Source organism: Halichondria panicea, chromosome 15 (genome assembly GCF_963675165.1).
Source record: "Halichondria panicea chromosome 15, odHalPani1.1, whole genome shotgun sequence".
Lineage (NCBI taxonomy): Eukaryota > Metazoa > Porifera > Demospongiae > Suberitida > Halichondriidae > Halichondria > Halichondria panicea.
In genome coordinates, this window is record NC_087391.1 from 2,923,087 (window position 1) to 2,940,145 (window position 17,059).

General features: G+C 40.8%; 1 protein-coding gene and 1 long non-coding RNA gene across 4 annotated transcripts; one reads left to right on the top strand and one right to left on the bottom strand.

Moving 5' to 3' along the window:
- Positions 1–387: 387 nt before the first annotated feature.
- Positions 388–17,049, bottom strand: LOC135349222 (calcineurin B homologous protein 1-like). 3 transcript variants are annotated; one of them, XM_064547727.1, is made up of 8 exons: positions 16,906–17,049; positions 16,770–16,842; positions 9,088–9,165; positions 3,815–3,939; positions 3,697–3,758; positions 842–883; positions 711–791; positions 388–515 (listed from the first exon to the last, which is right to left on the bottom strand). In XM_064547727.1, the coding sequence occupies exons 1-8, from the start codon at positions 16,967–16,969 to the stop codon at positions 459–461; spliced, it is 582 nt and encodes a 193-aa protein (XP_064403797.1). In that variant the 5' UTR covers positions 16,970–17,049; the 3' UTR covers positions 388–458. The 3 variants fall into 3 exon arrangements, with proteins under 3 accessions (XP_064403797.1, XP_064403796.1, XP_064403798.1); XM_064547726.1 differs by having other exon boundaries at positions 9,088–9,168; XM_064547728.1 differs by lacking the exon at positions 9,088–9,165.
- On the top strand, positions 8,987–10,792 carry LOC135349223 (uncharacterized). Its single transcript, XR_010398888.1, has 2 exons — positions 8,987–9,858; positions 10,297–10,792. It is a non-coding gene; the product is annotated as an uncharacterized LOC135349223 (long non-coding RNA).
- Positions 17,050–17,059: the final 10 nt, after the last annotated feature.

Below are 17,059 nucleotides of genomic sequence, written 5' to 3' on the forward strand. Positions count from 1 at the left end.
AAGCACCCCAGTCTCTGTGATAAAGCTGGAACATTAGTTCAGAGCGTCTCTAATCATGAAGAACATCAATGACACTCACCCTTTAATTCTATAGTTTGCTCTGTGTGCCTGTTACTCATACTACAGTACTGTTCTGTGTGTCCCAATAATTATGTAGAGGTTATAAAGAATGAAAAGACGAATCGTTCAAAGATAAAAGGTCGCGATAATTAGCTCATTATTAGTCGTGTCTTAAATGTTTTCACTTGAGCTAGACCACACCCATTTTATCTAAAATGTCCATGTACTAGCTGTAGCACCATGCAGCTGGGCTGAACGAAACCAAAAAACAATTACAGTAGATGATACGTTCTACCTTCTTCACACCTCTATACATACTACCATGGCTGCACTATGATATCATCAACTGAAAACATCTGGATAAAAATCAGGTTACTACATAATTGCAATTACTAGATTTAAGTCTGCGAAAATCGGATACTCATTTTGTCATCCAGGTCCAACTGCTCCAGGCACTGCAAAAACACAATACAGTGTTTTGGGTTAAGGTAGGTGACAATTTTGCATTTGCGAATGAGAAAAGAAATGAGAGTACATCGTACTTGCAGATACAAGCTTAATTATGCACTTACCACCAGCCTCGAGATCAAACATTACAGGCATTGGCTACACTATCAAGCCTACACAATTACAACACCACCATCACTGACCCTAGTGAATTCCCCCATGTCTATGAGATTGTCCTCATTCTCGTCCGCCTCCTTCATTGTCCTCCGTACTATGGAGTTCAACTGTGGTTTATGATGTAATCAACAAGTTCTGGGTAATAATTATGGCTCACCTGATCCTTTGGTATGTGCAGTCCTACCATTGCCGATAACACCTAAAATTTGAGGAAGTATATAATTACCGTATTCTACCGAGATTACGCCCACCCTAATTGCATGCTACAAAGCAGCTACAGGTGGGATGGGCTTAATTTCGAAAACAGTATCAAAATTAAGCCCACCTAGGTGTTTGCCTCGAAATTATGCCCACTCATCAAGCTTTTCTGTCTGCCTGCCAATTCTTGAAATACAACAATGGTAATGCATGGATAAAGTAGCTAGGTATATATACAAGTCTGCATCAAAACTTGATCTTCAACACAGATTCAAAGAAGATTGTCCTTGTGTCTTATACTTGCAATAATTATAGCTATATTCAGAGCTAACCAGCTTACAGAAGAAACTGCTAAATCTTTTCTTGACAACTGCTCACTTGGTGGGCGTATTCTCGAGGAAAATATGCCGGGGTGGGGGGGGGGAGGGGGGGGGAGGGGGGGGAGGGGGGCGTAATCTCGGTAGAGCTTCTGACGGGTGTAATGCTAACCAACTCAAAACGCAAGTGATTGGCTTGAAGAAAGCAGCTAAGTGCTCCCCTAGTGAAAAGCTGCAGCTTGAACTTAGAATTGGAAAGAGAACGTATAACAGTGACGGAAGCTTTGTCTGTTTCGATCTAGATTAATAATCTGCCACGTGGCATAAGTAGCCCCACCCACAAATAATAATTATTGCTGGGATTCAGAATTGAAGCAGCTAGCAGCTAGCAGCTGAGTTTAGTATGGCTAGCTGCTGATAACTTCCTCAGAGTGGCGCAGCGCCAGTTTACCACGCTTTAGGGAGAACCCTGCATGTTATGCTCTTGCATACATATCTTTGTTGCATTTTGACCTCTGACATCAAAGGAAACACTGTGCCAATATCTGCCATATGGCACAGTTCAGATGGTGAACTGTGCCCAGAGGAGGCTGGACACGTGTCATCTGTAGTCATCAATAGTCTCATAAATACGCTTAAAACCGAGCCTTTTCGATCCAGCTGAGTCAGCACTTTACCTAACTAATCCCTGTCTATCTCTCTTGTATTATATCTCCTGTTAGTTTATGAGTCGTAGTACCGTATAGCGGGTAATTTTCGTGGGGTAAAATATCCGTTATTTTCGTGGGCAAGCTGACCTCCATGAAATGTTAACGTAGGCGTGGCTTACCGGAACGTAGTGCAGCTATGAGACTGGCCTCCTTCACAAGGCTTGGCCTGCTATTGACTGTTTGCACATGCGAAAAATTATTGGATGATTTCCCCGTAATGTTACCCGAAAAATATCCTGAGTATTAACACCTACAGAAAAAGAGGAGTCATACACAGAGCTATACAGCCTCCATTATTTTTAGCATTTTAATGTAAAAACATACAAAAGAAAGGAAATGTACCAATTATTCAATTAACACAGAGATACAAAAGAAAGGGGATTGGAAACGACCGCCCACGCCCTATGTAAAAGGACTGACATCCGGTGAAGCACTCCGTGTAATTATTGCGCTCGCAAATAATTACATGGAAAAGTTTTGTATCCCTGGTTTCTAGCTCTCCTATCCACTAGAGATCACTCAGGGCCTGGGAGATACTTGAGAGAAGTAAGCTTATACCACTGACAAGCTCTAAGTCCGTTGTCTTTACTCTGTTTCCAATTTTTTTGAGTTTAGCTTGAATTACTCTATGTCAACTTTTCTCTGTCCCTCCTGTGAAGTCAAAACAGCAAAGGACATTGCTTGACTTGGTTATTATGTATCTAAGTGCTACATAGAATGGCTTCATGCTATAAATAAGCTGTACTGTTCATAAACGTTTGCAGTATAGTCCTTCAAACTGCTTTAGTATACTTTTAGACACGCCACGGGCCTGTCCCTCCTACGACTTCATAGTAAAGGCTATTTCTTCTTGCATAGCATTTATTTGTCTAGTAATAGTGGCTGCATGGCTTAGTCGACTTTTTAGAGCTAAATTCTCTTTACTTTTTAGAAAAATCAACATTAAAAATGATCAATTTCACTGTTTCTATGTACAGCACATTGTAGAGCAGTCAAGACTGGTAATGAGCATGCTGACTATAAATATAATCCTTTGTAGTTTTAGCCACGCCCTATAACACGGAATGCTTCACGCAAAAATTTCGTAAAAATTTCGTTTCCAATCCCCTTTCTTTTGTATCTCTGATTAACATAGACACAAAATTAATAAGCAGGATCTATAGGCAAAACATCATAATTATTATGGCTAGGGCAGTGCTTCTTAAAAGGCACAGACCAATTAGTTTTCAAGCTCTAGAGCACCACAGTCAATTCTGGACCTCACTTTCAATAAAGCACAGGACACGTGTAGCCTTTTTATACACAATTCTAAGGTCTCAAGAGACTATATATTATCTAACTAAAAGTGATATTACTTCATTTCGCGAACGTAATTGTGCCGGAAAATATAGATGGTTGTGCACACACCCAGAGGAAATCAATGTGAAATGATCACGTGAGTTACTCCCGTCTCCAATCCCTCTATTCCTGGGTATACAGAGGAGGTAACGCATTAATTCATCATCGAAGTTTTACATGTGTGTACGCAATTAAAGTTTTTGCTGTTTGTGTAGTACTCTGGGTGCTTTTGCACATAGGCAAAACAATCGTTTTTTGTGCATGTGAGCCAGCTTGCAATATATTGAACAGCATACACATACTGCAAACTGGAATTGTAGCAAATGGTACATGCTGATATACATGTATGTATAAACAATAATTATTAATAACTACGAAACCATAGCATGTATAGTACGCAACAGGAACAGAAACATCAAATGTGGCCTCTAACTGTACATGTAACTCACATGTTGTAAATCTTCTTTTGATATCTTTCCATCTCTATCCGTATCATAAACTTTAAATACAACTGAAGGAAATCAATAATTATTATAATTATTTTGATTTACATATCTTAGCACTTACAGTCGAGTTTCATGTCTCTAGTGTTGAGACCACCCTCCTGGGCACGAGGAGACTTTTTGAATCGAGCCAGGGTCCTGACAAACTGGCGGAAGTTAATTGTCTCTATTGAGCTCTTGCCATTTCTCCTGCACCGATACCATAATTATGCATTCTGGTGATTCGGATGCTCACAAGCTACAAAGTAGCTACATGTGGGATGGGCTTAATTTCGAAAACGGTAGTTTTTTCTGGAAATTAAGCTCATGCGGAGTATTTGTATAAAATTATGTCTGTAACTGATGTGGGTTGGGCTCCCCCCGGGGGGCGCTTTAAGGCAATAAAGAAGTGGCCAAGTTTGAATGAAGTGAATATGAAACATTCTGCTCTCTATTTTGCCAAACCACACCCAAAACGTTATATCCATCCGACCGTAATAAATGTATAAAAACACATTGAAAACCTAGTTTGGTGCCAGCCAGTACTGGCCAGTATACGGAATAGAGAGTGCTTCCTATACTTTAGTGACCCTTTTCCATTGTTCCTGCTACAGGATCACTTCAGCTGTAAATACATACCTCGAATAAACGACGCCTGTAAACTAGAGGCCAACGTGTAAGTTCAAGATTCTTAGCTTTTGCTCGCTTTTATTCGACAACGAGGCTTTAACATCGGAAGCTGCCACTATTAAAAGTACTAACTTTATAACTAGAGCACTAAAGTGCAAACCCTCGGCTGGTGACATGATTATAAAGAAACCAGAAATATATTGCAGTGCATAATTATAGTGATGTTGTTATCACGTATGACTTGCACAGCAACTCAGGAGCAATAAAACTAAACCAGACTGGAGGCATGCTGAAACATTTGAGAACAGGTAGACTGGTAGTGGTACTAAAGATATATGCACTGTGGATTATAGGAGAAGCCTGGAGTCTCAGAGAAGTATGGCTCCAGGTCCTGCATGGAGTAGGATCCCAGTCAGCTAAAGCAGCAGGAGCTATTATTCAAGCTTCTACTTTAGTGACCCTGTTCCATCGTTCTTGGTACAGGATCACTTCAGTTATAAGTAACGCATGTGCAAGTTCTGTTCAAGCTACATTTTGCTCGCTTTTATTAGACAACGAAGCTTTAACACCGAAAGCTGCCACTATCAAAAGTACTAACTTGTTGTGTGGAGTCTACTCATGCTATAAACGCAGTGCTAGAACATCCAGGTAAGCAGACCTAGTCACAAGCTTGTTCAAGCTTCTTAGCTTTTGCTCGACAAAGAAGCTTTAACATAAAAATCTGCCACTACTTAAACCAAGATATTGTTGTGTGAAGGCTATCCATGCTGTAAATGCAGTGCTGTGGCATCCCAGGTGAGTAGATATACCTGTGACAAACAAACAGACAAACAAACAAACTAGAGCACTAAAGTGCAAACCCTCGGCTGGTACATGGTGACATGATTAAAAAGAAACCAGAAATATAATGCAGTGCATATAGTGATGTTGTTATCACGTATGACTTGCACAGCAACTCAGGAGCAATAAAACTAAACCAGACTGGAGGCATGCTGAAACATTTGAGAACAGGTAGTGGTACTATAGATATATGCACTGTGGATTAGGATCACAGTAAAGAAGCCTGGAGTCTCAGAGAAGTATGGCTCCAGGTTCTGCATGGAGTAGGATCCCAGTCAGCAGCAGGAGCTATAATTCAAGCTTCTACTTTAGTGACCCTGTTCCATTGTTCCTGGTATATACAGCTTTCTACTTTAGTGATCCTGTTCCATCGTTCTTGGTACAGGATCACTTCAGTTATAAGTAACGCATGTGCAAGTTCTGTTCAAGCTACATTTTGCTCGACAAAGAAGCTTTAACACCGAAAGCTGCCACTATCAAAAGTACTAACTTATTGTGTGGAGGCTACTCATGCTGTAAACGCAGTGCTAGAGCATCCAGGTAAGCAGACCTAGTCACACCTAGTCACAAGCTTATTCAAGCTTCTTAGCTTTTGCTCGACAAAGAAGCTTTAACAGCAAAATCTGCCACTATTTAAATCAAGATATTGTTGTGTGAAGGCTATCCATGCTGTAAATGCAGTGCTGTGGCATCCAGGTGAGTAGATATACCTGTGACAAACAAACAAACCAACAGACTACTATACTCGTGGCCGCCCACGCGCCTCGGGTAACTAGAGCACTAAAGTGCAAACCCTCGGCTGGTGACGTGATAATAAAGAAACCAGAAGAGTGATAATGCAGTGCATGTAGCATGTATGACTAGCAGAGCACAACAACTCAAGAGCAATAAAACTAAACTAACTAGAGCACTAAAATGCAAACCCTCGGCTGGTGACATGATTATAAAGAAACCATATAATGCAGTGCATTGCCATAATTATAGTGATGTTGTTATCATCATCATGCATGCATGACTTGCACAGTAACTCAGGAGCAATAAAACTAAACCAGACTGGAGGCATGCTGAAACATTTGACAACAGGTAGTAGTACTATAGATATATGCACTGTGGATTAGGATCACAGCAAAGAAGCCTGGAGTCTCAGAGAAGTATGGCTCCAGGTCCTGCATGGATCCCAGTCAGCTAAAGCAAGCTTTCTACTTTAGTGACCCTGTTCCATTGTTCCCGGTATATACAGTTTTCTACTTTAGTGACCCTGTTCCATTGTTTCTGGACCTGGTACAGGATCACTTCAGTTATAAGTAACGCATGTGCAAGTTCTGTTCAAGCTACATTTTGCTCGCTTTTATTAGACAACGAAGCTTTAACACCGAAAGCTGCCAGTATTAGAAGTACTGACTTGTTGTGTGGAGGCTACTTATGCTGTAAACGCAGTGCTAGAGCATCCAGGTAAGCAGACCCAGTCACAAGCTTGTTCAAGCTTCTTAGCTTTTGCTCGACAAAGAAGCTTTAACATCACAATCTGTCACTATTTAAACCAAGATATTGTTGTGTGAAGGCTATCCATGCTGTAAATGCAGTGCTGTGGCATCCAGGTGAGTAGATATACCTGTGACAAACAAACAGACAAACAAACAAACTAGAGCACTAAAGTGCAAACCCTCGGCTGGTGACATGATTATAAAGAAACCAGAAATATAATGCAGTGCATATAGTGATGAACTCAGGAGCAATAAAACTAAACCAGACTGGAGGCATGCTGAAACATTTGAGAACAGGTAGTGGTACTATAGATATATGCACTGTGGATTAGGATCACAGTAAAGAAGCCTGGAGTCTCAGAGAAGTATGGCTCCAGGTTCTGCATGGAGTAGGATCCCAGTCAGCAGCAGGAGCTATATTCAAGCTTCTACTTTAGTGACCCTCTTCCATTGTTCCTGGTATATACAGCTTTCTACTTTAGTGACCCTGTTCCATCGTTCTTGGTACAGGATCACTTCAGTTATAAGTAACGCATGTGCAAGTTCTGTTCAAGCTACATTTTGCTCGCTTTTATTAGACAAAGAAGCTTTAACACCGAAAGCTGCCACTATCTAAAGTACTAACTTGTTGTGTGGAGGCTACTCATGCTGTAAACGCAGTGCTAGAACATCCAGGTAAGCAGACCTAGTCACAAGCTTATTCAAGCTTCTTAGCTTTTGCTCGACAAAGAAGCTTTAACATCAAAATCTGCCACTATTTAAACCAAGATATTGTTATGTGAAGGCTACCTATGCTGCAAACGCAGCGCTATGGCATCCAGGTGAGTAGATATACTAGTGACAAACAGACAAACAAACAAACAAACAAACAAACCAACAGACTACTATACCCGTGGCCGCCCACGCGCGCCTCGGGTAACAAACCAACAGACTACTATACCCGTGGCCGCCCACGCGCCTCGGGTAACAACGTACGTGCATGCATGAGACATGCACTATGGACTGGGATCACAGCAAAGAAGCCTGGAGTCTTAGACTAAGAGAAGTATGGCTCCTTCCAGGCTGGGTACGTATAGGATCCAGAGTCAGTCAACAACCAGTCACAATTCTACTTTCTTGACAATTGTTCTTGGTACGGGATCACTTCAGCTGAAAATACATAATCAAGCCTTGACTACGTATTTTCAGCTGAAGTGATCCCGTACCTTGACTCAAGGCCACGTGGCAAGTTTTAGCTTCTTAGCTTCTTTTGCTCGCTTTTACTCGACAAAGAAGCTTTAACATCAAAATCTGCCACTATTTAAACCAAGATATTGTTGTGTGAAGACTACCTATGCTGCAAACGCAGTGCTACGGCATCCAGGTGAGTAGATATACTCGTTACAAACAAACAAACGTTTGTAACAAACAGACAAACAGACAGACTACTATAACCCGTGGCCGCCCACGCACCTCGGGTTAACTAGAGCACTAAAGTGCAATACCTCGGCTGGTGACATGATAATAGAAGAGTGATAATGCAGTGCATGTAGCATGTATGAGCAACTCAAAAGCAATAAAACTAAACCAGACTGGAGGCATGCTGAAACTTTGAGTGCTAGTGGTACATGGTATGCATGTCACATTAGACATGTACTGTGGACTAGACTGGGATCACAGCAAAGAAGCCTGGAGTGTTAGACTTAGAGAGGTATGGCTCCTGCCAGGCTGGAGTATAGGATCCAGAGTCAGCCAACAACCGGTTAACCAGTCACAGTTTTAGCTTTCTACTAAAATTATATCAATTGTTCCTGGTGCGGATCACTTCAGCTGCAACTACGTAATCAAGGCCACGTGAGAAGAAGTAGCTAGTTATATAGCTGCTTCAAGCTTCTTAGCTTTTGCTCGACAATGAAGCTTTAACATCAAAATCTGCCACTATTTAAACCAAGATATTGTTGTGTGAAGGCTATCCATGCTGTAAACGCAGTGCTGTGGCATCCAGGTGAGTAGAAAAGCCAATCACAAACAAACAAACAAACAAACAGACAGACTACTATACCCGTGGCCGCCCACGCGCGCCTCGGGTAATTAATTGTTATGTGGAGGTTACCCATGCTGTAAACGCAGTGCTATAGAATCCAGGTAAGCACACCTAGTCACAAGCTTCTTAGCTTTTACTCGTTTTTATTTGACAACGAAGGTTTAACATCAAAATCTGCCACTATTAAAACTAATACATTGTGTGAATTAAGACTATCCATGCTGTAAACGAAGTGCTGTGGCATCCAGGTGAGTAGACTCACATACTAATATTACAAACAGACAGACAAACACAAACAAACCAACGAACTACTATGCCCATGGCCGCCCACGCATGCCTCGGGTAATAAGATACTTGACCTGTGAACATAATGTAACTTACTCATCTGTGAAGAATGCTTCAATAATGCGTGTTCCGAGTGGGTTAACTGCCAGCTCTGGTATTAACATCATATCTTCCCTACTGCGAGAACAAAACATGAAACATACAATCACTTTGTACCCTAAACAACTATTGTCAGAAGCACAGATGATAATTATTGCCATTATCGTAAGACGACCTTAGAAAATAATGAAAAGTCAATAAATTATTAATAGCTGCTGCATGAAACAGTACAGCTTTGTGACTCTTTTCTCACTCTTGCAGCTAGCTACTATAAGTACACTCTACGGACAAGTTTTTCTACGTACGTATACACTATTCTGAAATATGACACTGCAAGTAAGCAATTAAAACTAACGTTCTGATTAGCTATAAGCACCACAACCTAATTGGAAATTGGCCTTACAAAAATGTAGTGCCCCGCCACATAAAGGTACCGTGAATGCGGTCTGCACATGTGCTGCTCTTGTTGTATGCACGCAAACTGCTCTTATCATAGATGTAGGAGAGAGGGATTGGAAACGGAAGTAGATTTCAATGTACTTCACATATGACCTCGATAAACATCCGCGCCTCGCTTAATGAGGGCTAATGTATTCCCCAGGAACTTCGCGGGTAACTGAGATTATTGCAAATCTAGGATTTTATGAGTTGTCACTAGTATTCTGTCAAGTTTTCCAGTATCCAGTGCAACTGTGCTTTATATAGATAGTGAATAACCATTGTTCAAGCTCTATTTACCGTTGCAACTATCTTCTTCATTGAATTTAGGTAAGTTTAATCTTGTATTGTACACATTTATCCCTTTTTCTCTGAAATGATTAATGTTTAGGTCGTATACTTCAATATGCTTGTTGGTAAATCATGTGGTATCACCCCAAGCCAAAGAAAATTAGTCATACATCAGCTGGTAGAATTTAGTGCTAGAAAAAAGTTAAATTAAAGAGCACCACTAAAGATCCCTTTTTTGGGAATACGCTAAGCGTTACAGAAATTTTAATTTTAGGCATACATTCCCTTATGATTGGTAATCACCCCAAGAGCATTAGTTTTGGATCAGGTGGATGTATAGCTTTTGTGTGCATGAATGTGTAGTCACCTATTTTTACCTCATAATTGTTATTGGCCCGGTAGTAGATTGTGGTGAAGGGCCTGTAGGCCCGAGATATTTAACTACTACAAATGCTGTTTCATCTATATTTTATATAGCAATACCTCGCAAGCCAAAACTTACTGAGTACGCTGAAGAAAAGAAGACAGAAGAATACCCCTCCTCTCTACACCCCTACACGTCACCGCCCTCGTAAATGTTATCGGCTGTTCCGGCTATATATACACCCTTGTATACCTCACCAGCTTCTCTCCATCTAAGACTGTCTGATTAGAGTGCTAAACTAATCATAATTATAGCTGTATAATAATCATTTTTATCGTGTAAGTTTTTGTTAATGTTGTTCGGTTTGATCCCACTCGTTTTACACTTAGAAAGCAACTGGCAGTGCTGTGGAGTGTTTTTGCTGTCTCCAAGTGTATGTAATTATACTTAATGAATTGGAAATTGAAATGTACGCTCACCAGCCTAGTATATATATATATAGTACAATTGATTCATCAAAAGTGAAAACAATAAATTATTATTAAGAAAGTTACATGGTGTATTATGTATCTTGTCGTATGAATGATCATGGTTATTGCCTCAAACTAGTGGACTTCTTGATGGTTTTCTTTTTCATTTAATTAAGTTGGCAGCAAAAGAGAAGCCTCTGAGTGTCACAAATACATTCACAATTTCAGGGAACTAAGCATCCTCTGATGATTTTATATCTACTGTGAAACAAGTATCCAATACCACTAGCTCTGCACATTCTCCTTACTATTACCATGTACCACCAATGCACTGTTGTGTTGATTGTGTCTCTTTCCCTCTTCTTTCACCGCTTATGCAATGAGTTTTCCTCATTTTGAGGCAAGAAAAGAAGACAAGAAAGCGAGGCGCGGATGTTTTCCGAGGCCCACTTCCGTTTCCAATCCCTCTCTCCTACATCTATGCTCTTATATAGTGCGGCATGTATGCCACACACATGTATGTATGTAAAATTTCATTTTGTGTGGGATATAACAAATGTTCCAATGTTCCTCTGTCAGTTGGTGTAACACTCTCTACCTTATTAAGATTCTCTATCTACTTGTGTGCCATGTACGACGGGCATGGTTCAGGTACTTACATTTACTGTCCTACAGTCCTTAATTAATTATCTGTGGCTATAGTGGCAATACATTCACCGATTTCAAGTGCTAAATCAAGTCGGTGGGCACGTGAAATCAATCAATGGACTGGACTCTGTCAAGGGAATCGTTTCAACTACATGTACATGTATTACAGTAAAGAAACTTCCAAACTGTTTGTCAAACCAAGCAATTTCTCGTAAAGGCTACAATGCGATGGAAGTAAAGACATAACTCTGTCAATGTAGTTGTGGGTGGGGCTCAATCTTTGCGATCTTAACCAGTTGGGTCAAGCACTACTCCTCTTTCATTAACTCGATCCGACTTAATTATAGTTGAGTTAAGTATAATTATATAATCACACCGATAAATTCCATCTCCACCGAGGCATCAGCACCTGCGGTGCTTTCATTTTACCAGCACTTTAGATGGCAAAGCGAGCTTTCTTGTTAGCATCATGCAGCCTTCACTAGGAAAACTGGTTGTTTGTGGGAATTGCTCTCTTCACCCAGAAACTGAAACCCCTGTAGCGAGATTGGATACCAACTAGCTAGCTCCCTTTCTGCTCTTGCTACTACTAAACCACCAGTCCATTGATTGACTTCACGTGCCCACCGACAGTATGATACTGCGTAAGTCACCAAGCGCTGCAAAGGCTCTTCTAAATTGATCCCACTATGTTTTAACACAGTGGGCTTCATCCACTATTAATGCCACAAGCTTCGAGCATATCTCTGGAGCACATCTCTATATATCAAGCATTGTTCATAATGTTCTCCAGAGTTATAAATACTAACTGCACTACTCCATCAAGCTTGTTGCTTATTGGTCGAGTTGTGCCTCTCCTACAAATTCTGCTTTCAACCGCTCCGAGTAAATTTAGAACTTCGATCAACCATGATGAGAAATGACAAAGGGCTTATATATACAACAAAACAATACTTCCAGACGAATCTGGATGTGGCACGTATTAATCTGTTATAATCAGCATTCAAAAATTAATCTGCATTCATTACTTATTACCTTTCAGTTTGTCAAAGACAAGTGGCAGAACAGCATATAATTATGATAGATTTTCCAGGAAGTGATACAAATAATTTTGTCATGGCCTTCAACTAACTTGAGGACAGCTTCCAACAGTTTATCTTTGATTCCTAGTTGTCGGGCACTGTCAGATAGCTTCCATCTCTATTTCTTCACACTGCAAACGCATGCACACCCCCGTAGTATTGTTGTGTTTGCGGTTACCGCAAACATGTCACAACTAACCACTCGCTGAGTCAGCTAAAACGAGTTCTACATTGGAACTTGACCAGGCATTCTTTCGAACGGCTGGTCTCGAGGCTAACCAACTAAATGTTGTGTGGAACACACATTTGGCAAGGGGGCAATTGCCCCCCCCCCCTTTTTTTTCTGGATCTCTACTACCAGTCTCAGCTCTAGCTAGGCAGGCTAGCTACGTTCTTTGTGTCTCTATTGGTGAATTACAGTTACATGCATGTGCAAACAAATATGGGTGGGGCATTCAGGGTTCTGCCCAGGAATTTTGAGAGGTGGTCAAAAATGATGGGGGAAAATTCGCCCATGCAGGGGGTGTGTACGGGAAGGGGGACACAAATTTGAACATGCATGACTTGTGTTGTAAGCCATGTAAGTATACAGCTGAAATAATTATATATGTACATAGTTGTACTTGCATCAGTACAGTATGGTGCTATACTTCATCACAGGGTCATGATCAGTATACTTGGAAGTATTAACTGCATGCACCCAGTTGCATGCTCACTCTCTAGCTTGTATTTCCCTTAGCAGGTGGTCCAACTCCTTGGTTTAAGGCAGAGTATAGCTAGCTAGCTAGCTGCAGTACTCCTCGAACTCAACAGAGCCATGCTGCAGCTTCAAATTAATTGTTCTGGTCATGTGCAGTAGAGTTCAATTAATAGTTAGCTCTATATAAGGCACATCAAGACAGTAAAACTGGTAAGCGAAGACTAGCCAGTACTTATAGAATGTAAAGCAGTGGTCGGAAGGCTAAGTGGTGGTCGCAGCTTACCTAAACGACCACTGTAGGCAGAACCCTGGGCATTGTAAAATGGGTGGGTATGATTGCATGCTCACATTTGGCCACAAATAGGGTTTCATACAGAGGGGTGGGAGCCCTGGGATTTCCCTCCTGGAAATATGAAAAATTAAAATGATGTCATACCAAATTGTACAGTGATTCAGATATGATTATTCCAGTTAAGAAAAAGCGTCTTACATGTATAGCGGGTAATTTTCGTGGGGTAAAATATTGGTTATTTTCGTGGGCAAGCTGACCTCCACGAATTTTAACGAAGGCGTGGCTTACCAGAACGTAGTGCAGGCAACGAGTCACGAAAACCACCGTTTTTTGCAACTTGAATATTTTAACCCGCGAAACTTACCCGTTATACGGTATCCATTTGATCTAGCACATGGTACAGTTCAGACGGGAGATTACATACAATGTACACAAAATGCATGTATACATGCAATTATTATTATGATACCCTTTGAAATTTAAATCTTACAACCCCTATAAGCAGTGCATGTACATAGTGGGACCATAGGCTTTGTGTACACACACTAGAGGTCAATTTGAGTACCTTTTCTGTTTTGCTTAAAACATTTTTTTGCCTGGTGAGGTGAAGGTGTACAATGCAGTAAGAACGGGTGTCTCTATATATTCACTGGACTGGACCACTCGACTGGACTACTGTTCTCTAAGATTTTTCGACAAAATTACAGTAGATATACTATAGTATAGCTATAGTACAAAAACCTCCAATTAATTGCACCTTTATTAAACAAACATTCTGCCAAATTTTCTCCGGGGGAAATACCCCCGGACCCCCAAATTTTCACCAGCGTATGGCCGTCGTCATTCCCCCCCTTGGCTAAAAATCCTGTATGAAACCCTAATTATAGAGTTGATGCTGGTATAATGGGACGGTGGGTATTATGAGACACTTTATTCATTACCTGCTCATAGGTTACAACTACATGCCAACAGCTGGTGCATAGAATAGCTTTACATTTACATTTTACCGGATGGAATAGGCTGCTAGCAGAGGCTGCTAGCTTGGACTTTACTATTGGGAGGGGCTAGTTTTACTTGGAACGTGAGCCTGGTTATTAGACCATGTGGAATCATATCTGAATTGCATGATAATTATAAAGAGAACACACTTGATTGTAAGTAATTTTGAATATTATATCTTAGATGGCAGCTAAACGCAAGCAGTGGAGTAGAGTAAGCATGGAAACTGCTGTGTCTCAAGTACAAAATGAGGGAATGTTGCTAAGAGAAGCATCCAGAATGTACAATGTTCCCCTGGAGACGCTTAGGAGAAGGGTCAATGGAAGTGTAGCAATCGATTGTCGACCTGGGCCGAAAACTGTGTTAACTAAGGACGAAGAGACAAAACTGGCCAAATACTTGCTTAAGATGTGTGAAATGGGGTTTGGAATAACCCATGGGTTTGGCGTACTCTATTGTCGAGAAAAGCCAGCGGTCACACCCTTTCCAAAATGGAAGTGCCGGAAGAGCTTGGTTCGAGGGGTTTATGAGACGAAGGCCCACTCTAACAGTTAGATCTCCTCAGGCATTATCATATTGTTGAGCTATTTCTGCTAACAAAGAAACTATTAACGACCTCTTTGGAAAACTAGGGTCTCTTTATAATCTGGTATCAAAGCCTATGCAAATATACAATTGTGATGAAACCGGAGTAACAATTGTTTTTAAGCCACATAGAGTCATTGCGGAATTGGGTAGGAGACATGTGTATGCTGTTTCTTTTGCTGAAAGAGGGAAGACACACACTATTCTCTCTTGTGTCTCAGCAACAGGATTTGTAGTGCCCCCAATGATGATATACCCACGAAAAACATGTGTGCCTGATAAACTAAAAGAAGGAGCATTCTCTAACACCCTGTTTAAAGGCAGTGAGAGCGGCTGGGTCAATTCCGTGCTATTTTGTGAATGGTTTGAATTTTTTTAAGCAGCATACCTCCAATTCGTCCGGTTTTGCTAATACAAGATGGCCATAGCTCTCATACTTCCATTGAATTGATTGAGATGGCCCGTGCAAATGGAGTGTGCCTGCTATGTTTGCCAGCCCATACCTCGCACATTCTCCAGCCTCTAGATATTGGGGTTTTCAAATCGTTTAAATCAAGTTTCAATAAGGCTTGTGGTAACTACATGAAGCAAAATCCTGGAAGAGTTATCACTACTGATATTCTGGCCTCGATGGTGGGAGAAGCATATACAACAGGTTTCACTCCATTGAATATTTTGAGCGGCTTTAAAAAAGACAGGAATTTTTATCCTTTTAATCCAAGCTCTGTGGATGATAGGCAACTGGCACCATCTATTGCCCTCTCGAGAAAAGCAGACGGCCCACCCCTTCAAAAGGAAGACGATAATGAACAGCTGCTGCTTTTTTATCCTGAAAGAGAAAAGTGCTTTGCACGACGATTTGAAGAAGGTTATGACATTCAAGACACGGAATACATTGCGTGGATTAAAATTAATCACCCAGAACGCTGCTTAAGTAATGTCAGTAGCTCAAGTATGCCTGCTGCTTCAACCAACAGTAGTGGGACGTGTACAACTAATTCCAAATCCCCCGACTCTGAAGCTAAAGCATCTTGCAATGACCTCAGTGACATTCTTTCCCTGCCTAAACCTAAGGAGACACCAGGGCAGGGCGGAGAAGAAAGACTGGCATCAATAAAAAAACCGTTTGTGTCACAGATGCTGCCCACAAAGAGAAGAAAGAAAACGAACTGCAAAAGCTTGAAAGAAAACAACTCCGTGAGAAGAAAATAGCCGAAAAAAAAATACTTAAAAATCAAAAAAAGGAACAAAAAGCCAAACAAACAAAACATCAGGGCAAAGGTGTAGAAAGCCTTGTGGAAGGACTCACTCTAGACAGAGATGCAACTAGAGAAGATGCTGCTGAACATGATACAGAATATACAGAAGACACAAGAGATGATGCAATTTGTCCAACGTGTGGTAAAGTATATTCTGAGGATTCAGATTTATGGGTCTGTTGTGACAAATGTGTACGTTGGTATGACTTTAAATATGCACGAAGTTGAGAAGCAGGAGTCGTCTCCCGGACAGTTATGTTTGTGATTTATGTAAATAACTAAAATAATGTTCGTCCCTTAATTAGAACGTCTGTCCCTAAATGCCCACTGATGGCACTATTCATATTTGTAAAAATTGTGTGTAAAGTAATAGATTATCTTAAATATTCTGTTATGGTTTTTGATACATAATTATGTGTATATCTTTTTGTGCTAAAAATTTTAGGTGAAAGCAACTAAGTATAGTGGAGTTATTGTCTCATAACCGCCGCGGTTACTCTATGCAATACAGGTATTGGATAAATCGTTTCCCCTCTGACAAGAGTACTCACATTAGGTATCCTTTGCTTCTCTTATCCAGGTGGGCAAACCTTGAGTACAAACGCCTTATTTGACTCTCCGAAACTGCATGGAGTTGCATGAAAAATGTTTGAACAGATAGCTAGCAGTTTACACAAAGTTACTTACATCCAGTTTCATCGTGAATCTGCTGATAATCGTCTTCAGTCAAGAAAGTATTCACATTTCCCATTATTGTTCAAGGCCAAGCTAGCTACAGTAGCTACGTACCTGGATGACGTATTTGAGTGTCCAGACACAGAGTTCCATACCGGAAGTAAAC